This window comes from Mesoplodon mirus, assembly GCF_964341445.2.
Source record: "Mesoplodon mirus genome assembly, chromosome: 19".
Taxonomy (NCBI): domain Eukaryota; kingdom Metazoa; phylum Chordata; class Mammalia; order Artiodactyla; family Ziphiidae; genus Mesoplodon; species Mesoplodon mirus.
In genome coordinates, this window is record NC_138995.1 from 56,782,480 (window position 1) to 56,805,908 (window position 23,429).

Below are 23,429 nucleotides of genomic sequence, written 5' to 3' on the forward strand. Positions count from 1 at the left end.
CTCCCTTCCTCCCACCCCCATTATCTTTTTACAATTGGGGGCGCAGCAGCAGCACATCATGGACCATGAAGACCAGGCAACACCATAGAGAGGCCAGAACAAGACAGCAGGAGCTGTGGTCCCAACACCATGGAACTGCTTTTTCACCCTCAAAATGCTTATGCTGGACCCTACACAAGTGAGAAACAAGCCTCTATCTCATTTAGGCCATTATCTTGGGTCTCTGTGTCTGATTAATTATCTTGATTAATACAATCCCCACCCACCACCAGTATTGGATGGACTTGCCCAAATCAGGAGGAGACATGTCTGACCTGAGGAAATGGGTCGGCTGACGCCAGCAACACATTTTCCGGTTTCAAGTCACAGTGGACGATATTCTTGAAGTGAAGGTGTCTCAAAGCCACCAGGATCTGAGGGGAGGCAACGGAGCCAGTAAGAAAGTTAGAAAGGTCCCTGCCCCAAGATTCTGCCCTCAGCAGCCAGCCCTCCAAACCCCATCCATGCCCCACCCTGTACCCCTAAAGATGCCCCCCAGCACTAGGGGAGGCACTGGAGCACCAACGAAGAATTTCAGAACCCCAGAACCATTTCCATCAGAGATAGGAGTTGGACATATAATTCTAGGAAGGCTGAACTGGAGCAGAGATTTGGGAAGCTCCTGAGACACTTTGGCATGTGGATCATGATGAAAAAGTGCTATGAATAAAGCAGTGGCTTTCAAGGAGGTACTATTGTGTGATTCCATTTTTAAAAAAATATTTTTCAGCCATTAAAAAAATGGAAACAATACAAACAATACCAATATGACATGTTATAAATTAAACGTAACACCTTTAAAAGGTGGGGGGATTGTCGGGCCAGCCTACTAAGGTAGCAAACCCGGCTCCACACTTACTAGCCTGTTGCCTAGGGCAAGTCTCTTAACCTCTCTGGGTCTCACTTTTCTCACCTGTAAAATGGGGGTAATAGCAGTACCCGTCCTCATCAGTTGCTGTGAGCTTTAAGTGAGTTGAGGCATATAGAGAGCTTAGGGCAGTGTCTGGCGCAGAGTAAGCACTCCATGTGAGCTATTATTATTGTTGCTGTTTTTAGTTATTATTCTTGTGGTGGTCTGTTAGCAGACATATTCCTGTGAGTGTTTCAAATAAAACTTTTCCTGCTGTATCTATTAATTCAAGAGTATTCTACGATGGCAAGGTGAGCTGACTTAAAAAAAAAAAAACTGTTACCATCTGTTACCACTAATCTATGGGAGCCATGGTTTTCCTTGATTCTAGGTAACCCAAACAAAATGCCAAATACACCAGAAGTACAGAGTGATATAAGCATGAAGTTGTAATCTATATCTTAGAACTGAAGTATTTGTACTTTCTCATTGTTTTTGTTGGATGATTTTCGAGTATGGAAATGCTATTTGAAAGCTACTGCTGAGGTCCAAGGTCCTCATTCTACAGACAGGGAGACTGAGATCCAAAGATGTGTATGGATATCCTCTTCTACAGATCTTCAGTTTTTTTATTTTTCCAACCCCTAGTAAATGTGGTGAACAAAAGGGGCAGATTGGAAGCTAGACAAACCCAGGTTCAAACCTTGACCAGATTGCTACCTAGCAATGTGACCTTGTAGCTGTGTGACCCTGGGCAAGACCTAGGAACCTCCCTCCACCTCAGTTTCCTCATCTGTAAGATGTGGATTATAGTAATACCTACCTCAAAGGTGGTTGTGAAGCCTGTAAGTTCATGAGGTATAGGGCTTAGCACAGGACTTGGGGTGGGGCAGGCAAGAGGCAAAAAGCAGAAATCTGCAAAGGGAAAGAGAAAGAGAAGAGCACAGGCAAAAAGAGAGGAAGAGATGAAAGACCAGAAAGAGAAACTGCCTCAGTTGCTGAAGGCAGGCAGTTTCCTCTCCCCACCTGAAGTATGGATGAGCCTGCCTCGGTGGGTTTCTATCCCCACCCTTCAAGTCAGCCTGACAAAGGCACACAGCTTGGGAGAGCAAGGGTGCTGGGCCTGGAGAAAGGAAGCCAGCACAGGGGACTTTGCAACCAACAGAGAACATGTCCCAGAATCAGGTGTGGAACCAGCCAGGTGGGAAGATCTTTCTAGGAAGGCTGTGAAACCCAGAAAGTGAAAGTAAACACCATGAACAAAATAAAGAGGAAAAGAAATACTGGGATTAGAGATGGGTACAACACAAGCAGCAAAGATACAGGGTCCTTCATATACAAAGAGCTCTTACAATTCAATAAGAATAATCCAATTGAAAAATGGGCAAAGAGTGCATAAAGCACAGGCCAATAAACATGTGAAAATATGCTCAACTTCACCCATATTTTTTAAACCAGCAAATAAAGCCACATGTAGAATTATTTTTCCACCTTTAAAACTGGTGATTGGGCTTCCCTGGTGGCACAGTGGTTATGAGTCTGCCTGCCAATGCAGGGGACATGGGTTCAAGCCCTGGTCCAGGAAGATCCCACATGCCGCAGAGCAACTAAGCCAGTGCACCACAGCTACTGGGCCTGCGCTCTAGAGCCCACGAGCCACAACTACTGAGCTCACATGCCACAACAACTGATGCCTGTGTACCTAGAGCCCGTGCTCAGCAACAAGAGAAGCCACTGCAATGATAAGCCCACATACTGCCAGGAAGAGTAGCCCCCACTCGCCACAACTAGAGAAAGCCCACCCGCAGTAATGAAGACCCAATGCAGCCAAAAATAAATAAATAAATAACATTAAAAAAAAAAAAAGACTGGTGATTATATTGGGAATTCCCCTGGCTGTCCAGTGGTTAGGACTTGGTGTTTTTACTTCTGTGGCCTGGGTTCAATCCCTGGTTGGGGAACTGAGATCCTGCAAGCCATGCAGCATGGCAAACAAACAAACAAACAAACAAAAAGCCTGGTGGTTATATTATCCAGAGTTAGTAAGGAATGAGAAAATAGACACCCTCAAACTTTGTTGGTGAGAACAAAGATTGAAGAAGGTTCTAGAGGACTTCCCTGGTGGCACAGTGGTTAAGAATGTGCCTGCCAATGCAGGGGACATGGGTTCGATCCCTGGTCCAGGAAGATCCTATATGCCACGGTTCAACTAAGCCCATGCGCCACAACTACTGAAGCCCGTGCGCCTAGAGCCAGAGCTCCGCAGCAAGAGAAGCTACCGCAGTGAGAAGCCTGCGCGCAGCAATGAAGACCCAACACAGCCAAAAATAAATAAATTTATTTTTAAAAAAAGAAAGAGGTTTTAGAGAATAACCGGGCAACGTCTTTTTAAAAAATTTAAAGCACATTTCCCTGGGCTCAGGAGTCTACTCTTCGAAATGTATTCTATTGAAATTCTGCCACCAGAACCTGTCGATGTTTGTAGACAAATGTTCACAGGATGTTGTTTGCAGTAGTGGAATAGTGAAACCAACTACATGCTCAGCAACTGGGGAATTTGGTGCTAGCCGTCATGGGGCACAATTAAGAAAAAGAGGCAGTTCTGCTAACTACACACTGAAATAGAACAGTCTTCCAGGAGCACTGTTAAAGTGAAGAAAGTAAGAAGCAGAACAACGTAGCATTATATATGTGAAATCAGTTAAAATGCATGTGCTTGTGCACGTGCACACACACACAAATAACACAAATTAGTTTGACTTTACTCAGTAAAAGCACAGCTCCTAGGTTTAAATCCCACCAGCTGTGTGACCCTGGGCAAGTTACTTATAAAGTCCCTGAGCCTCAGTAAAATGGGAGTAATAATAACCACTACCACATAGGTTGCTACGAAGATTAAATGAACTAAAACAGTGCCTGGCATAGAGTAAGTGCTCAGTAAAGTTTAGTGACCACATTACTTATCATCCTCATTATCAGCATCCCCCGTCCCAGCCCTGCCCACTCTGGGTGATCACTGTCCAGGGCTGGGGCTATTTTAGTCGCCGCTGTGTCCTCACACTGCCCAGCACGGCTAGGCACAGGGGTTCAGGCAGTGTTTGTTGAACCATTTAATAAATGAATGAATGAATGAGCTCCTCAGAGAAAGGCCTCTCTCCCCTTCCTCTTTTCGTCATGAATAAAGTCAGGCCCAGTGAACCTGACTCATTATATAAAGTAATAAAAAATATAAAATAATAATCATTTATTACTTTTCTATAATATAATTATTACTACTCTATTATTTTCTACTTATTATCCTATTATGTTTCTATTGTTATTACTCTATTATTATTATTCTATTAACTGTTCTATTATAATCTATTATAATTTAAAAATGATCACTCTAATACTTTTTCTATGATTGTTATTATTACTCTATTATTACATTTTCTAGTACTCGCTATTATGACTCCCACCCAAGGTCTTCCTGCCCTTCAGGGGCACACGGCACATGTGCGTCTTGCAGGGCAGGTGGGGAGCCGGGGCGGGGAGGCTGGCGTTGGGCGGGGCAGTGGGCGGGGCAGGCGCACCTGGGTGATGAGGAACTTGGTGAGGCGCTCAGGCAGCCGGCCCTTCTCGCTGGAGAGGATCATCTCCAGCATGTCCCCGTGCAGCTTCTCCATCACCACAAATACCTTCTCCGGGGTCTCGAACATACACTCCAGGTTGACAATCCCCGGGTGCCGCAGACTCTGGGGTGGGTGGGGTGGGGGGCGGGGCGGGGGTCAGAACCCAGGTCACCCGCAAACTTGAGACCCCAGAGGGCAAGCCATAGGAGCAGGCAGACGACAAACAAGACAGATATCCCCGGAGGGTCGGCTGTTCCTTCCCTGGGGGTGTCACTGGGGGAGGGGAAAGGGTTTCCACAGCCCCAGACAGAACCACCCCTCCAGCGCCACCAAGTGTCCAGAAGGATCTTTACGTCATGAAATTCTGGTGAAGGTCCAGGGTTGTGGGAACAAGAGAAGGGGAGCGTGGAGAAATGGGAAGGAGCTTTGTGCATCTGTATCTTTTAAATCCCTGCCCTCCTTCCCTTCCCCAGCCCTTGCCTAGCTGAACCCCATCTCTCCCACCCAGGTCCCCACCCAGCCTCCTCCCTGGCGTCCAGGTTCCAGCCCCACACCTTTTCCCCCTACCCTCCAATAGCAGCCAGAGGGATCTTTCGAAAGTTCACATCTGACCCTGTCCCTTCCTTGCTCAAAATCCTTCCATGGCTCCCCAGCACCCTCAGGAGAAAGCCCATAGGGTGTGACCCCCAGCCTCCCCGCTAGCCTCACCACCCACCACCTTTCTTCACATAAACCATCTAGTAACCTTGAACTCCTTCAAGTTCCTAGAAGACTTCGTGTTCCCTCTCACCTCTGGACCTTTGCACGGGTTGGTCCCTCTGCTCAGAATACCTTCTCTACCCCTTCAGTCTCAACATGCATGGTGCCTCCGCTAGGAAGCCTTCCCTGACTATCCCCAGCCTGGAGGAAGTGGGAAGGGAAGGCCCTTCCTGGGTGGGGAGGGGGGCAGAGCTGGACCATAGATCTCAGGGGTCACCTGCAGAATGGCCACTTCGTTCCGGAGTTGGCTCTCCTGCTTGGTGGGGAAACGCAGTTTGTCGATGACCTTTACTGCCACGTCCCGGCCTGTCTTCCGGTGCTTTCCTGGGCAGGGGGTAGGGGAGATGGGGGATGAGGGGAGCAGGACATTCCAGTCCTGGCAAGAGGAAGCCCCCACCAGAGAGACACAGCCGGAGTTGGGCAGAGGTGGATGAAGGGCCATCATGGGGGCTCTGAGGGGTCCCCAGGAGAGGTGCGAGGGGCGGGGGGGCCCTGGGAATAAAGGTGGAAAGTAAAGACAGAGCTCTGAGGAGGGGAATCTATAACATGGGAAACTAGATTTATAACCAGTCAGAGTCTAGCATCTAGCTCTGTGGCCAATCAGTGTAGAATTTACCTTCCCTATTAATAATGGAAGAAAGTCATTGGCCTTTCCCAGTGAGAAAAGGCGAGCCTGCAACCATCTGTCCCCGGGATCTAGCTTTCTAATCAACTAGAAAAAGTGGTGAGCATGCAGGCAATCAAAGGGAAGGTCTGGGCTCAGGACCCTTTTCTGGGTCAGCTCTTGAAGCATCCTTACCACCATAGACCACTCCAAACTGGCCCGAGCCCAGCACCTCATCCGGGAAGATCTGGTAGACAGTGGCAATGTCCTGCAGGGTGGGGACAGGGAGGGTCAGGGGTGCAAATGGAGATGGGGAGGTCGAGGAGACTAGGAGGGTGGGAGAACTAGGAGGCTGTTTGGGAGGGGGAGGGGGAACACATCCTTGGGGCTGTGGGATGTGGGCAGGGTCTCACCACATTCTCTTGGATTTGGCTGTTAGACACAGAGATGCTCAGAGAAGCTTGTCCTGGGGAGAGGAGGAGGCGGAGGTGAGGGGACCCCACGCTCAAGATCACGTTCACCCATAACTCCACCCTCTGGAGCCAGTAGTCAGGCTACTGACTGACTTGTCCACTAAGAACCTCAGTTTCCTCCTCTGGAAGAATGGAAACAATAAAAAGACCTCTCTCCTAGGGCCAGTGAGAGGAGGAAATGAGACAGGAGCTCAAAAAGTGATGCCATGAATGAGTTCATGGAGCATTTCACTCTGTGATCTCAGCACCAAGTGATGATCCCATTTTACAGAGGAGGAAACTGAGGCTCAGTGGGAAACTCCAAACTGACTCAGGCACCTTCCCCTGCATTTGCCCCACGACTAATCCAACCAAGGTCAGACATTTCCAAAGTCTTGATCCTTCTGCCATTTGAACACCTGTCCCCTCCCTGAGGAACATCCAGCCCTCGCCCCTCAGCCTCCTCCCTGGTCTCCCTGCCCCGTTCCACCCTCTCCTATTTGCCCTCCATAAGGAAGCCAGAGGCATTTTGCTGAAGCACAAACCTGACTCCATCCTTCCCCTGCTCAAAACCCTGCCATGGCCCCCCAGTGCCCTGAGGAGGAAGGCCAAGGCCCTTAAATGGCCTGACAAGCAGAGTTTGGTCCCTCTGCCTCTTTGACTTCATCCCCTCCCTTCCTGTTGTGTGTGTTCCCGACACGCTGGCCTACTTGCTGGGCCTCCGATACAGCAAGTTCTCTCCTATCTCTGGGCCTTTGCATTTGCTGTTTTCTCTGCCAGGAATGCTCTTTCCCTCATTGTGGACTTAGTTAAGTCCTCCTCATCTCTCAGTCTCAACTCAAATGTTACTCCTGGGGCCATGTCAGATTCCTTTAGCACATGGTCTACGTCCCACTTGTCTTTCATACAGGATGATCTGATGAATGTCTGTTACTCACCCTGGACTATGAGCTCCATAAGGCAGGAACCTGGGACTCCCTGATCATCCTTTGCCTCTGCGTGAAAGGATTTCCCACTTCCTTTCCCTTCATTTCACCCCTCTTCAACTTCCAGGTCTTAGCTCAGATGTTGCCTCCTTCAGGAAGCCCTCCGGGACACCCAGGCTGGGTTAGTCACCCCCCTCTGAGCTCCCACAGCCCTCTGGCTCCCCTATCCCAGCCCTGCCCACTCTGAGTCATCACTGTCTGGGAACAGGTCTGTCTTCCTTACTGGACTATGAGCTCCAGGAAGGCAGGTCCTGGGCTGTCTTGGTCATAGCAGTGCCCCCAGCATTATCCAGCACAGGCCAGGCACAAAGGAGCATGAATTAAAAAGTCTGAACTCACAGTTTGGAGGAGTTGGCACCCCTGGGAAAAGACTCAGAAAGGGAAAGTAACATGCCCAAGACTGTACGTTAGGTCTAGGGCTTAATGATTTAGACCCAGGCCTGCTGAGTCCAGAAGCCATATTCTCCACTCTGACATTCCCTGGCTCTTCCCTTCTCCAGGATCCCACCCAAGCCCTCCAAGACCCATCCTCCCAGGGACCCAGGGTGGGGGACTTACTGTGGGGCGCATGGCCTGGGGCACTGGGTGCATCCTGGAGGATGACAGGCATCAGAGCCTGGCGGATGGCTGTTTCCCAGCCCCGGGCAGTCTCGGCCCCCTGCCCGCCGGGCCCCCCTGGGGCTCCGCCAGGGGTTTCGCCCACAAAGTAGGTGGTGTTGGCAGTGACAATCTCGAAGCAGTGTGGGTTGGTGCCTGGTGGCACAAGGCTGAAGTTCTGGGCAGGCTCCACGGCAAGGATTTCAGACAGTGGAATTTCCTGGCAGGACACAGAGCCAGCACCCGTGAGGGCTCCAGGCTGACTCTGGGGCTCTCCACTTACTCAGACGAGCACACAGAGCCAGTGTCATTGCAGAAGGGGCTGGTTTGCATGGAGGGGCCAGGAAAGGCCTCCTGGTGGAAGTTACATTGAAGCAGAGATCGGAAAGGTAAGAAGAGGCCAGCTGGTGGAGGAGTGGGTGGAGCATGTGCAAAGGCACTGAGGTAGAAAAGGCTTGTGTTCAAGGAACATGCCATATCCCCATTACATGGATGGTGCCTGGCACACAATAGGCATGCCATGTTTGATGAATTAATAAAGGATATAAATAAATAAATAAATAAATAAATAAATAAATGAAATCAGGCTAGGGCCAGGCCTAAAGGGCCTCATGGGCCACAGGGAGGAGCCTGAGCTTTGTCTCCAGGGCCTTGGGGAGCCACAGAAGGGTTTAGTGCAAGGTGGGGAACAGTTCTCTCTGGCTGTGTGTGGAGGGTGGATGGGAGAGGATGGGACTGACATAGGAGACCAGGAAGGAGGCAGAGGGGGCCGTGGGAGGAGAGAGGTTGCAGTGTCTATGGGGAGGAAAAAGTGTGCTTTGAAAAGTGCTGAAAGGCAAAGGAAGGGAGGAAGAAAAGAAGGAAAGAGTGAGAAAGAGAGACAGACTTAAGTAGCCAATAAAACCAGGAGACAGAGACGTGGTGGTGGGGATGCTCTTTTAGATAGCGTGGCTTGAGGAAGACGGGAAGGGTAAGAAGGAAGCAGCCATGGGAAGGGTAAGGAAGATGCTCCAGAGCAGGTAAACAGCGAGGTGTCTGGGTTTTATTCCAAGGGGAGCGGGAGCCATTGGAAGCTTGTGATGGTTTTAATGGACTCCTCTGGCTGCTGCGTGGGAGAAGACAGGACAAGGGCAGCAGAAGGACCGGGGAGGAGCCTGGCTGGAATGCAGCGGTGGCATGGGAGGCGGTGATGAATGAGTACAAGGAAAGAATTCAATAAATTAATTATAAAGTTATAATGATAACACACTTATAGTTACTGGGAGTTTAACGGAGCTTAACATACGCCTGGCCCTAAACTAATTGCTCCACGTAGATTATCTCTTTGAATTCTGGCATCAGCCCTGAGGCGAGGACTATTCTTTGAGGCCTTTTACAGGTGAGACAGACACGTGGGGTGCAGAGAGGTGAGGTAACTTGCCTGGATCCCCTAGCTGGAAAGTGATGGAGCTGAGCTCAAACACGGGGAAGGGCGTCCAGGTGGGCGACACTTGCTGATGGGATGGAAGCGGGCAAGCAGGGGTGGGCAGAAAGTGTGATTTGCAGGTATTTGCCTGAAGCAACTGGGAGAGGAGGGGAGAAGATAGTGGACAAAGAGGAGAGGTCTGGGGGATCTGGGAGCCAGAAGGCCCACCTTGTAGTATCTGTTGGTCGTGTTGTTCTGGAAGAGCGTGATGCACTTGCAATCCAGGCGCCAAAAGTGCCGCTTCCTCTGTTGGGAGAGGTGCTTGAGAGACTGAGGTTGTCTGCCCCACATTCTGCTAGGGCTCTGACTCTAATCCCAGCCAACCCCGCCCCTAATTCTAGCTCCGCCCCGCCCCGACCTTGCCTTAGTCCCGCCCCTCCCCTAAATCCTGTCCCTCCCCCTTCATCCCTATAGCCACCCCTCTAATTCTACCTCAGCCTTCAGCATGACCCCGCCCACTCCAAGCCCCAACCGGCTCCGCCCCCTCAAACCCCCGTTCTCCCCAACTCTAGCCCCACCCACCTGACCCCGCCCCACCCACTCACCAGCGTGTCCTTGTTGTTGTAATGAACCACCCAACCCTCTCGTAGCGTCGTGCTGGATTTCCGTGTTGTATGTCTCACTGACTGCACCACCCTCATTAGGGGGATGTACCCCAGGGAGCTGAGGGTGGGGAGAGGAAGGGGTGAGAGGTTACAAGCAGAAAATAGCAGTAGTGCCTGGGGCCACGGCGGGTGGTGGTAGGGGCCTGTTCGGGGCCGGGGGTGTGTGTGGGGGTGTGGGGTGTGTGGGGGAGTGCATCTCTGGGCAGCCAGGGGGTTTTTTGGCCACACTTTTTCCCTTTGTGGTTTCCAGATTTCCCATAATGAGGAAGGGGACTCTTGAGAGGCCCACATTAAGAGGCTGCGTTCCGAAGCCAGGCTGCCTGGCAAATTACCTAACCACTTCGTGCCTCAGTTTCTCCACCCAAAGGGGTTGCTGTGAGAAGTGAAGCCTTTCTTAGGAGTTTAGCACAGTACTTGACACACAGTGGGCCTCCAACAAGTGCTTATTAGTACTGAGCCCATTGATTGTGGAGCCAGCTGTGTGACATTGGGCAAGTGACTCAACCTCTCTGTGCCTCATTTCTCTCATCTGTGCACGTGCTATTATGATAGTGAGGAAATGAAGGCTGAGAGAAATTAAGTGACTTGCCCAACTTCAGAACCAACAACGTCTTGATCCCTGCGCTAGACCTGGACTTGAGAGGCCTTGGCCACTTCTCTTTGCCTCTCTGAGACTCGGTTTCCTCATCTGTGAAATAGGCTGTCTCTCCCAACAGCCCTCCCTCCCAAGCCCTTCAAAGTCCAACTCTGATAGCCTATTATTCCGTTACTAAACACTCCCAGGAAAGACCCTGGGAGAAAGGGATTCTGAGGTTCCAGGTGGCTAGGGCTGGGTGGCACTAGTAAGAAACTCTCGGTGACCACTGTGACCTGAATACCCGTCCCCCCTCTGGCCTCACTTCCCATTCTCTTCCCATCACTCTCCCTGCTTCAGCCATCCCAGGTTCCTTGCTACTCTTGCAACATCCTTGGTTCTACCTCAGGGCCTTTGCACTTGCTGTTCCCTCTGCTTGGTGGCCTCTTCCCCCAGATATCTTCCACACCACTCCTTCCCTCCCCTCCCTCAGATCTCTTTAAAGCTACAACATTTCCTCACAGAGGGCTCCTTTAATGACCCTAAGTAAGATAGCATGTCCCCATTTTCTATCCCCTCTCATTGCCTTTTTAATTTTATTTTTGATAGCAGTTATCAGTATCTTATAATAACCTATAATGGAAAAGAATCTGAAAAAGAATACATATATTGCTCTCTCTCTCTCTCTCTCTCTCTCTCTCTCTATATATATATATATATATATATATATACACTGAATCACTTTGCTGTACACTTGAAACTAACACAACACTGTAAATCAACCATACTTGAATTAAAAAAATTTTTTTCTAAAACATATGAAAAAAAGTGAAAAGGTTCAAAGGATGAGATTAAAAATAAGAGAAGTGGAAATGCAAATATTTTCTTCTCATACCTCCAAATGGATCATCTCTCACCCATCCCACTTTAGAGATTCAAGATTCAAATACTAGGGAGAACTCCTTTTCCATTTTCTGAGCACTTATAACCTGACAAGCACTTTCCCTGCATGATCAAATAGAATTTGCATACTCTGTAAGGCACGTCCTCAGTTCCCAGGAGGAAACCGAGGCAGGCAGAGAAAGGACCAGCAGTTTAAGTGATGGAGCTGGGATCCATCTCTCAGCCTCCAGCGCCCTGTGCTTTTAGCCCTGCTGCTTTCCTGCCACCTCGATAAACAGTCATCCATGGAGGAAGCCAGACCTTGTCCTAGGCACTTGGGAGATGGATAAATACCCTTGCTCTCGAGCACTTGAACTCACATTCTAGTGAAGCTGAAGATTAATTCCATTTCTAATTTTAAATGTGTAATTAAGTAAAAGTTATTATTATTTTTCAGAGCTTCCATGCCAGAAGAAAGCCACTGCCTGTCAGTTCGTTGGGGATATTTTCCTTTCCCCATTTTACAGATGGGAAGACTGAGGCACCAAAAGGAGAAGGGACTTGTTTAAGGCCATACAAATCAATCCAAGGCCAAAATGGTTGAAAGGAAATGGATATTTTCCCTTCCTTTTTAAGATTTAGGGCTCTGGGATAAGAGTTAAACTAACACTTACTGTATACCAGGTACTGTTTTACATACTTGATTTACATTAATTCATTTCAGTCTCGCAACAGCCCTATACGGTAGGTACTACTTTATCCCCATTTTACTGATGAGAAAACTGAGGCCCAGAGAGGTTAATCTCTTGCCTAAGGCCATACAGCAGTCTGGTTCCAGAGTCCATATTCTCACTCACTCTTTGTACTGTCACTTTGCCATATGGACTGTTTCTGGAAGGACCCACCAGAACCTAATCCCACTGGCATCCTCTGGGCAGAGGGGCTGGGCAGCTGAGAGGCAGGGAAGTGGGAGGGGTTGACTATATACATTTTGAGTGACTGTATTACCAGTTCCAATAAAAGAAAAACAATATAAGTTAAAATAGGCTTCCATTAAAACTTGTTAAAAATGTAAATAAGGAAAAAAGTTTAGGTTAAAAAAATAAAGTTTGGATGCTTGAAAAAGTTCGCCTCAGGAACACGGGAAATTTATAAGAACGGGGTGATGTCAACCCATTGTAGGGACGGAGAACGGCCTTCACTGGAGAGGGCCCTGGGTACCTCTGGGCCTTGCCTCCCTCGCCTTCCTCCTCCTCGCAGGCATGGAGAGCATTTTCTGAGTGGGAGCCCGGGACGAAACCCGAGTCATCTGACTCATCCATGAGGGAGCTCTTGTCAGCCTCGCTGAAATCAGTGGCCTCCTCCATCGGCACATCTGGGAGGACAGGGGCATCAGAGGGGCCTCCACCCAGTCCTGCTGCCCTTTCCCGCTCAGCCTCCAGCCTCTTACCTCCGTTGATGAGTGCCTCCCCCAAACAGTCATTAGGGACTCGGGTGGCGCAGCGTTTGTGACAGTTGAACTTGCAATCTGGTAGGAGGACAGGGAACATGGAGTCGGGTGGGAGGGGGAAGAGAGGTCACCTCTAAGGGTTGACCCTTGACCCCTAGCCACCAGTCTCAAAAGAGTTCGCTATTGCTTTTTGGGGCAGGAAAGCTAAATGACCCTTCCCTGGTCATCCCTCCTTTAAGCCACAGTCCTCAACTATGGAGAGGCTTGATTAAATAGAGGAGGGCCAGATGAAGTGTCTGTGGCTTGATAGCCCTAGTACTCTAAGGGTCTAAAGTTCTAACAGTGTAAATATCCGTCACCCTAGATTTCTACAATTATAGAGTGTAATCGCATGTAACACTCTATGATTCTAGACTTCAGGCTTTTGAGGGCGGGGTTTCTCAACCTTTGGCACTATGAACATTTTGGGCTGGAAAATTCCTTGTTGTGGCGGGCTGTTCTGAACACCATAGGATTTTTAGCAGCATCCCTGATCTCTACCCACCTGATGCCAGTAGCACCAGCCCCATATGACAAACAAAAATGTTTCCAGACATTGCCAAACATGCCCCTTGGGCAAAACTGTCCTTGGTTGAGAACCACTGCTTGGGTGAGAAGTTTGAAGACTCCAAGGTTCTGGGCTGCTATACATCAAAAATCCTGGAATTGTATGAAAACTTATTTTGCTAAGGTCCTTATGATTCTAGATTTCTAAGACTGCAGAGTTTGATGTCCAAGTTTCTAGAACTCTACACATCTATGCTTCTACAGTTCTACAGTTCTAGACTGCTAAGATTCTTTGATGTCTGAAGTTTTAAGGTTTTATGTATCTAAACTCTAGAATTCGGTGACTCTACAGTTCTATGATTCTAGACTTCTAAGCCTCTAGAATCTGATAGTTCCAAAGTTCTTGGGTTCTGTACACCCAGGAATCTAGAACTTAATGTCTCTATGGTTCTTTAGCTGTAGACATCTAAGATTCTAGAATTTGACTGTTCTGATGAATTCTAGAATTGGATGGCTCTAACCTTTTTATGGATCTAGACTTCTGGTATTTCAGATTTGATCATTCAAAGTTCCAGGATCTTAGATTTCTAGGACTCCAGAATTTGATGGTTCCAAGGCTATATGATTCTAGACTTCTAAGACTCAAATGTTTGCTTCTAGGTTTCTATTCTTCTCAATTCCTATGGTTTTAAAGTTCTAACATTCTGAGAATCTATAATTTGATAGTTCTAATATTTATGAGTCTAAAGTTCTATGATTCTTTTTGCTGAATCCTATGATCTAGAATTCTTGAAACTTATGTTTCTAAGGTTCTCTGATTCAAGAATTCTCAAGTTCTACGGTTTTAGAATTCCATGCTAAGTATCATATGAATATAGATTTCTTAGGTGCTAGGATTCCAAGTTTCTAATGACTGAGGTTCTAGGATTCCAGAATTCCAAAGGTTCTAGAACTTCAGGATTCAGGGCACTCCCTTTCCAAGGCCCTGTGCTTCTAAGGATCAGAACAGAGACTTTTGTTTCCTGCCACAAGCCCAGCTGAGATCCTAAGCCTCTGAGTGTGTCTGTGTGATGGGGGCTGTTCTGACTCTGTCCCTCGCCACCCCCCAACGTGGGGGGCCCCCGCTGACCTTTGCACTGCAGGCCCTGGCGAAAGAGGCCCTTGAGCAGTTTCTTGCAAGCCTGGCAGACGGTGGGCCGCGTGTAGCTGTGGATGAGGAAGGTGTGTGGCACCTTGACCTTGGACAGCAGCATCTTGTCCAGCTCGATCGGGCGACCGGTGTAGGATGAGGCAGAAGATGAGGAGGACGAGGACGGGGGGCGGCGAGGGATGAGCTCGGTGGTGCTACGGCTCTATCAGATGGCAAGGTGGAAAGGGACACCTCAGCACGTCGTCCCTGCGCCTGGGCCTCATCAACCCCCAACCCCCAACCCTCCCCACCCCTCCCCACTCCCCCAGGTGCTCACCAGTTCATCAGCCATGCTGAGCAGGGACTCAGAGGTGCCGAGGCGCACCGAATGGCCACTGGCCAGAGACGTGGACGACAAGCGTCGCTTGCGGGCCCCGCTGCAGTTGTTGGGGATGCTGAAGGCGCAGCGTTTGTGGTAGTTCAGTCCGCAGCCTGTGTGGGGCGCCCGACGGTCAGAGACATAGCCTCCACCTGACCTGGGCACTAAAGCTCAGCTCCCCACCCCCGCTCCGCCACCTTCTCCTTTTCTGAAGATCTGGAACACAGCAGGTCCCTCAGGATGCCTCTTCCTAGTGTAATTAACGTGAGCGGAAAACTACAAAACCCAATTCAGGCAGAACTGCTAATGGCTGAGAGTCTTCAGGAATAAAGGTTTGGGGAACTCCCCGACGGTCCAGTGGTTAGGACTCCACGCTTTCACTGCCTAGGGCGCGGGTTCAATAATCTCTGGTCGGGGAACTGAGATCCCACAAGCCACTTGGTGAGGCCAAAAAAAAAAAAAAAAGGAATAAAGTTTTGGGCCACCCCAACAGACAAAACACCATGAGCAGGTGAGGTGCTGGCTGAGGGCAAAGGGAATATGGACCAGGCAGTGGAGAAGGGAAGAGAAGGAAGCCACAGCCACGTGACCAGTTGCAGCCGTGAGGACAGTCATAGTATTTCTTCCTTACTTTGTTATGAATGTGTGCGTACACCAGATATTTTTGTTTTCTTCCCTCTTCTACCCCCTTATCATCTAACATGAGATATTAATAATAATTAACTTTATACCGTGATATTCGTTACAGGATATCAAAGGAGAAGAGGGAATATCACACAAGGACATTGTCTTATGGGGAAAGAGAGCATTTTCAGTTGTACTCGGGATGGTTGTATCATATCATGTGGAAGTGTGACTTTGTTCTTTCTTTTCTTTTCTATTTTTAATCCTTGACCATGAAAGAGTCAGGCTTAGCTTGTCATTTCCTACTGGACTTCCTGAACACTTCTCCATACATCTCTGGTGATTCCAAATGATTCCAGGATCTCTTTCTGCAGTAAAGAATGTTCCTCCAGCCTTTGGAAGCTTCCTTCGGACATTTTATGAAGACTGTCTTCTGGCAGCCGGCCTCTTATAGACTTTCCTGCGCAGTAATTCCTCATCATAGGCACTGTCTCAAATGCACAATGTCGCGCTGCAGAGGCAAGCTTGGGGATTGCTGTTGGTGCCACGAGGAGAGTTTCAGGATGGCAAATTGCACACAGGAACCAGGTCCCAGTTTTGGCCTTTAATCACTCACATGCTTCACCGAATTTCAGAATCTCATCTATGGTTCCTGTTACGAGCATCAAGGTAGAATCAAACTCCTGTAGGAAGGCGTCAGTGGCATAAAGTACAGGCATCTGGGCCTCTTTTGGAACCCTATGAACTTGGACCATCATCTGTGATGCTGGGCCGATGAAGTCCATTCGGAGAATGGCCATTAGAACTTGGTGATACCAGGGTTGCTCCATGACAACGGTTACATAAACCAACACTTCAAGAGTTGGATAGGGCATGTGGACGATGGCAATATTGTTAGCAGCATTGAACGCAGTAAACTGGTGTTTTGCAGGCCTGATACAGCTATTAACCCTGGAGTCCTTAAATAATGCCACAAGTATATTTAACTTTTTTTTTTCCGTGCCGTGTGGCATGTGGGGATCTTAATTCCCTGACCAGGGATCGAACCCGCGCCTCCTGCAGTGGAAGCACAAAGTCTTAACCACTGGACCACCAGGGAAGTCCTCCACAAGTATATTTAGGGCTGCATGATAACAACCCTAGTCGATGCTGTGGGTCATCTGGATCACAAGGTATCAGGGACTCCGGATTTCTATAGGAGCATGACAGCCACAAAGCTGGAGATCCTTAGGCAATGGAACATCTGAGAATATGCCTCTAATAGTGGGGCACACTGAACAACAATGGAGATGCAGGTCGTCATCATATAATGGATGGGCTTCATCCGCTGTGTCTAGAGCAGAGCCAAGGCAGGTGTGCGGCCTTCCTCTGCAGGGGAGGCGTGGCCTCAGCATTCCCCCTCAGAAGCATCAAAGACGGGAACAGGGAACCTGCGGATCCTGACCCTTGGGCTTAGCCTTGAGACATCTTGTCTCAAAGGAACACACTGTGTTCCTTTATGTTTTTTAAGTATGATTTAGGGAGACGGGTATGGGCGCCTGTTATGCACTGAATGTCTGTGTTCTCCCCAAATTCATATGTTGAAGCCCTAATCCTCAATGTGACTGTATTTGGAGATGGGGCTTTTAAGGAGGTAATTAAGGTTAAATGAGGCCATAAGGATGGGGCCCTGATCAGTGGGACTGGGGTCCTTATAAACGGAAGAGACATGAAAAATCGCTCTCTCTCCACGTGCTATGTGAGCCCAGGAGGAGATGGTGGCCATCTCCAAGCTAGGAAGAGAGTCCTCACCAGGAACCATATCTTGTCAGAACCCAGATCTTGTTTACACCACCCAGCCCATGATCTTTTGTTAGGACAGCCCTAGCAGATGGAAGTGCCAGGTTGCCAAGAGGTGGACTCTGATGGTCAGCTTTATGTGTCACATCCCCAGTTATTCAAACGATAATCTGCGTGTTGCTGAGAAGGTATCTGGAGATGTGATTCAAGTCCACAATCAGTTGACTTTAAGTGACAGAGATCATCCTAGTTAATCTGGGTGGGCCTGTTTCAATCAGTTGAAAGGCTTAAAGGGCCGAGCTGAGATTTCCCAGTTGGAGAGCAGCTTCATCTCCTGCCTGCTCTCCCTGACGACCCGCCCTGCAGATTTCAGAGTGGCCAGCGCCCACAATCCTGTAAGCCAATTCCTTCCAAAAATCCCTTAACATATGCCTCCCTACAGGCTCCGTTTCTCCTGTTGATCCCTGACTGATATAGGCTCCGCCTTCTTCCCCATCACCCCTGTTCTCCCCCAAAGCTCTGCCCCTTACCACTCCCTCGGAGCTCCACCCCCCAGTCCCCACCCCCAAACGGAGCCCCACCCAGACCCCGCCCTCAACCCAAGCCCCGCCTCCTGTTCCCACCTCCAGTTCCTCCCCCAAGCCCTGCCTCTGGGCGCTCACCTCTCCCTCCGAACCCCACCTCTTAGGCCCCACCTCCTGGCCCTGAGCTCCATCCCGGCCCCGCCCTCACGCCCACTCCCTACCTCTTGGCCCCGCCTCCAGCCCCTCCGCCTCTCACCTTCACACTTGAGGCCCTGGCGCACTAGGCCGAAGAGCATCTCTCCGCAGTGGTCGCAGAAGGCAGGCGCTCGGTAGGAGTGCACCGTGAGGGCGTGCGGGCGGATCTGGAAGTCCTCGAAGGTGGCCGAAGCTGCAGGCAGCAGGGAGGGGCGGATGGTTGAGTCGGGACCAGCGGTGGCCATTTCAGCCTCCGCATGCCCAGGTTTCACACAGTCCTCTCAACTGCAATGTTTGATCTTTCTTTCAATCATTTACTCGCATCCTACATTTCATTCGACCTGGGTTCAAATCCCAGCTCCACCATTGGCCATAACACCTATATGCCTATGCCAGGGACCGGGGAGGGGGAATGGGGAATTGTTTAATGGGCACAGAGTTCCAGTTTTGCAAGATGAAAACAGTTCTGGAGGTTGGTTACACAACATTGTGAATGTAACTAACACTACTGAACACTAGACTTTGAATATGGTTAAGATGGTAATTTTATGTTGCATATATTTTATCACAATTAAAAAAAATTTAATTAAAAAAACACAGGGCTTCTCTGGTGGCACAGTGGTTAAGAATCCGCCTGCCCAAAAGAAAAAAAAAAAAAGACAAAAGACCTGAAAAAGCTAAGGGTCTGGACCATGCAGGTATCTAGGGAAGAACATGCCCAGTATGATAATAGTATCGCCTTATAGTTCTTTTTTTTAAAATTTATTTTGATGAATGTTCCACTTACACTTTTTTATTTCTATTTTTTAAAACTAATTAATTTATTTATTTTAATTTTTGGCTGAGTTGGGTCTTCATTGCTGCGCGTGGGCTTCCTCTAGTTGAGACGAGAGGGGGCTACTCTTTGTTGCGGTGTGCAGGCTTCTTATTGCGGTGGCTTCCTTGTTGTGGAGCACGGGCTCTAGGCGCCCAGGTTTCAGTAGTTGCGGCACGTGGGCTCAGTAGTTGTGGCTCGCGGGCTCTAGAGCGCAGGCTCAGTAGTTGTGACACACTGGCTTAGTTGCTCTGAGGCATGTGGGATCGTCCTGGACCAGGGATCGAACCGGTGTCCCCTGCATTGGCAGGAGGATTCTTAACCACTGCGCCACCAGGGAAGTCCCGTTAATCCAAACTTCTAACTGTCATCCATCCATCCATCCATCCAACAAATTTTACGGAGCATTGCAGTACTCCGGGTCGGGGTGGGGGGGCAGGGGAGGACATACAGCCATGAGTAAGGTACCTCCTACCCCCCTACCCCACCCTCCTGAAGGAACCAAGGGCTAAAGAGTCCTCTAAGTGCTGAGAGCTTGCCCATCCATCAAATGGGAATGGCCAGTGGGTGGACTAGATTTTGGCTGAAAATACAGGTACCCGGGTTTCATCTCACGCCACAGAGTCTGATTTAATTTAGCATTTCATTGGGAGGAGGCACAGGCAGCAAAACATTTTTAACTTTACATCAAAGTGTAACGTAGGTCTAGGAAAGGACATATCAGAAATGCACAGCTCAATGAATTGTCAAACTGTACACGCCCATGTCACCAGCATCCTGATGGATAAATGGAAGTTTAAACCATTGTGCCCCCCACCCAACTCCAGCTACCAAAAAGGTACCCACTCTCTTGGCTTCTAACAAAATAGCGTAATTGTCTTTGTGCTTCGTAAATGGAATGATACAATATGTAGTCTGATGTCTAGCTTCTGTCCCTCAGCATTAGGTGTGAGATTCATCCGCGTTGCCGTGGATGGTTTATGTTCAGTGCTGTGCGAATTCCACAATGTGCAGCCACCACACCTACCCATTCCGTAGCGGTAGTTTGTAAAAAGCTCCCGCGGTGATTCTAATCTGCAGCCAAGGCTTAGAACCGCTGGTCCCTAACTTTAAGAACTAAGTTTCTGGGCCCACCTCCCCTGCCCCTCCTCCCGACACCCCGCCCCCGCTCGAGGCTCCGCCCCTAGGCCTGCCTCGGCCACTCACCCGACAGTACCACCTCCACCAGGTCGCCCTCCTGGATGTCTCCGGCAGAGCGCACCAACTGCAGGAGGTTGGCCGACGTGGGGTCATGTTTGAAGAGCAGGATCTTGTCGTAAAGGCCATAGAAGCCACACTCGGGGAACTGAGGGGCGGGAGAGGGAGGTGGTGACGGAAAAGCTCAAAGCAGCGGTCTGGAACCCTCCCAGGGCAGGGCCGGCTGTTTCCCCCGGAAACTCAGAGACCCCGCAGCCCCTTCTTCCTGCCCGCTACCTCCCAAGCCCAGCTCGGAGCTGAGCCGGGCAGGGTGCCAGGGCCCCAGGTGTGCTGGGAGAGAGCGCTGGCCAGAGTTTGGGAGAGTGGCTCTGGGAGCGTGGGCACCTAGAATCTTCTGGAGATGGAAGGGGGTAGGGCTGAGTGAGCACCCCTTCCCTTATCTCCCCACCACCTCCCGCTCCCCCTCACCCCCAGCTTCCTTCCTGGATCTATTGTTGTCCCTGTTACCTGGCTCCAGGCCCAGCACTGGGGCTGGGCGATCTGGAAGGAGGGGATTTAGGACTCCTAGTTTGGGGGGGAGGGGGGTGTGGAAAGGCTGGGGCTCAAGGGAGCTGGAAACTGGCACGGTGTCCCCCACCCAATGCCTCAAGGACCCAGGTGTCCCGGTCCCCAGCTTGGGGAGGCGGGGCAGGAAATGAAACCTGGTAGAACAGAAAGTGAAACCGCCCAGGTGGAGCCACTGGAAGGAAGGAAAGGGGCCCTACCGCACCTGGACGGGGTGGGGTGGGGGGCAGAAAATAAAACTGCGGTGAGGCCTGAGGGGGTAGGCTGAGGACTTGAGCATCGGATAAAGAACTTCACCCAGGGGACAATCATGCCCTCTCCCCAGCCTGTTTTCCCAAGGAGCAGGCTGAGTGTGTGAGCTGGGCCTGATAGTTTTGGGGTTTGGGGTAGGTGGCAAAGGAAGCTCTATCTGTTCTTGTTGCTGGGAGAGGGTCCACAGGTGGCCAGGACTGCCAGGGTCCTGACTGCCTTGGAGGTCTTTCTCTAAGCTTCAGTTTCCTTGTCTGTAAAATGGGGGAGTTGGCCCTGTTCCTAATGTTTTGTCTGCAGCCCAAAGAATTCATTCCCAGGAATCTAAGAAGATTCTACAATTGGGGTATTTTGGGATTCCAGCATGCTCACATTATAGGATTATACATTCTAGATTCCAACAAATTATCATGATAAGTTTTAGGATTTTAATAACCCAGATTAGTAGTAGTCTAATATTTTAAAGTTCTAGGAATCTGCCAAACTAGGATTCTAATATTTGAATATCTTAGCATGAAAGGATTTCAACGACCCAGCATTCCAGAATTCTAACATTTTTATGCTCTAGGAGTCTAATAACGATGGAATCAAATCTTCCAACATTTTAATGTTTTAGTATTTCAACAACCTCGGGTTCTAATGTTTGAACACTTTAATATCAGAGGAGTTCAGTTACCTAGCAGTTGCATATTCCAACAATTTAGAATTCTAACATTTTAACACTTTTACAGTCCAAAATTCCAACAATAGAGTAGCCCACTATTCCAATTTTTTTTTATTCTAACTTTTAACATTCTAGAATCCAAGCATTGCGTCCCACCTGATTTCCCCTTGCCGTGCTCCCCCAGGCCCCAACCCCAGTGACCCTGGTGTCCAAAGCGAAGAGTGGGGTGGGATTGGGGAAGGTTCGTTTTAACAGACTAGCATTAGAGCTGGGGGGTGGGGTGGACACTGATCAGGAGAGGGGACAGAGACCTCAGAGCCTCTGGGATTTTGAAGAGGCGCACCTGCCCCTCCACACACACTCAAGCCTGGGGGAGGGCAGAGATTGGACTCTGAGACCTCACTTGCCCCTGGCAGCTACTGCAGGCACCCGCACCCACACATGTCACTTGATCGCCACGGCCAGCCTGGCTTCAATTTCTACTGTTTCCACCAAATGGGAGGCCGGGGATAGGCCTGGACAGGGAGGTCCCCCGACATCTGCTGCTCCCACCTGCCCCTTTCTCTCGGCTCCTACACCTCACCCGTCCCTCCCTTCTTCCATGCAGTCTGCAGCAAACAACAACATGCAGGGACATGCAATTTGGGGAGGCCTCTGGGGCACCCCACCCCTGACCAGGCCTCTCTCAAAGGAGTAGTGGGGTGAGGAGGCAACTGGGGGCCAATGCCCCACCCCCACCCCTCAGTCGCCCAAGGCTTATCCCCCTTCTCTCCCTCTTCCTTATACTGGGCTGGAGATCGCCTCTGCCAGCGCCTCCCCCCTCTTCCAGACCTCTCCTCAAGCTAGATGGGGTGAACCCTGGGCCCTCACCTTCTGGTCAACGATGGAGCAAGCCAGCTGCTTCACGTGGGCCAGCTCGGAGGCGGTGGGCAACAGTACGAACTCGCGGGTCAGCCCGATCTGGATGTGGAAGGACACCCCCGAGCCCGGCGCCGGGACATGGGGCAGCAGCGGTGGCGGCGCCTGCAGTTCCAAGCTGCCAGAGGGCGGAGGAGACCCCGGCCCGGGAGAGCCCGGGAGCCCGGCGGGATGGGAGGGGGCGGCGGCCATAGGGCGAGGCCCGGGACCCGCCGCCCGGCGCCCACCCGGGATCCGGCTGTAGGAGCCTGAGCAGGGAGGCTCAGGTCCCTGGATCCGAGGTATCTTGTTAGCTGGTGGTAGGAGCGCGGGGATCCCGGGGATCCGAGAAGAGAATCCTGGCAGGTTGAGGGAACTCGAGGAGGTGGGACCCTGGCAAGTTAGAGAAAAGGAATCTAGCGGATCAGACGCCCGCCCGGGGATTAAGGGATCACAGATGATCAGAAAGGAGAAATCTAATGGTTTGGGGGGCCCAGCGGTTGGGAGATTCCAAGAAATCAGAAAAGAATATCTAGTAGGCCGGGATCACAGGGATCAGAAGAGCCCAGGATCCAAAGTCTCCCTGGAGAAAGAAGGGATTGGAAAGGGAGCAGGTGGAGCCAAGAATCCAGTGGCTCTAAGAAGAGGATCCATATAAGAAGGGAGCTCGAGGGATTCACCAGATCTTGGGGTGGAGAGCAGGAGTCTCTGAGTCGGGGGTCGAATGGATCCCAGGGATCCGACGGCGGGCCTGGGAATGGCCAGAGGGATTCCAAGGGTTGGGGTGCTAAGGCGGGAATCTCACGGGTCTCGGAAGTTGGAGAAAAATTCGGTCGGGGGCCGAGGAGAAGGGGGTGTTACCGGCGGCAGTGGGGTGGCGGGGGGTGGGAGGGAAGGGAGGGTCGTCCGGCGACGGGCGCCGGTGGCTCTTTTCCCACTCCAAAGTTTAATTCGGCGGCTGCGGCCCAGGAGGAAGTGTCCGAAGTGACAGTTC

The 23,429-nt window shown here is 50.3% G+C and overlaps 1 protein-coding gene across 2 annotated transcripts in view; it reads right to left on the minus strand.

The window, feature by feature from the left end:
• The window catches only part of PRKD2 (protein kinase D2), a 28,886-nt gene extending 5,457 nt beyond the window's left edge, over positions 1-23,429 (minus strand). Inside the window, exons 1-16 of one of the 2 annotated variants that reach the window (XM_082608160.1) lie at positions 23,297-23,429; positions 22,409-22,828; positions 20,071-20,209; positions 18,112-18,243; positions 14,887-15,041; positions 14,550-14,772; positions 12,875-12,952; positions 12,646-12,799; positions 9,909-10,026; positions 9,532-9,609; positions 7,860-8,118; positions 6,277-6,329; positions 6,059-6,131; positions 5,477-5,583; positions 4,462-4,623; positions 315-413 (exon numbers count right to left, since the gene is read on the minus strand). In XM_082608160.1, coding sequence (XP_082464286.1) covers positions 315-413; positions 4,462-4,623; positions 5,477-5,583; positions 6,059-6,131; positions 6,277-6,329; positions 7,860-8,118; positions 9,532-9,609; positions 9,909-10,026; positions 12,646-12,799; positions 12,875-12,952; positions 14,550-14,772; positions 14,887-15,041; positions 18,112-18,243; positions 20,071-20,209; positions 22,409-22,648 — 2,070 coding nt within the window. In that variant the 5' untranslated portion in view covers positions 22,649-22,828; positions 23,297-23,429. Of the gene's footprint in view, positions 1-314; positions 414-4,461; positions 4,624-5,476; positions 5,584-6,058; positions 6,132-6,276; positions 6,330-7,859; positions 8,119-9,531; positions 9,610-9,908; positions 10,027-12,645; positions 12,800-12,874; positions 12,953-14,549; positions 14,773-14,886; positions 15,042-18,111; positions 18,244-20,070; positions 20,210-22,408; positions 22,829-23,115 lie in introns of both variants that reach the window. The other variant, XM_082608159.1, reaches the window with a different exon arrangement.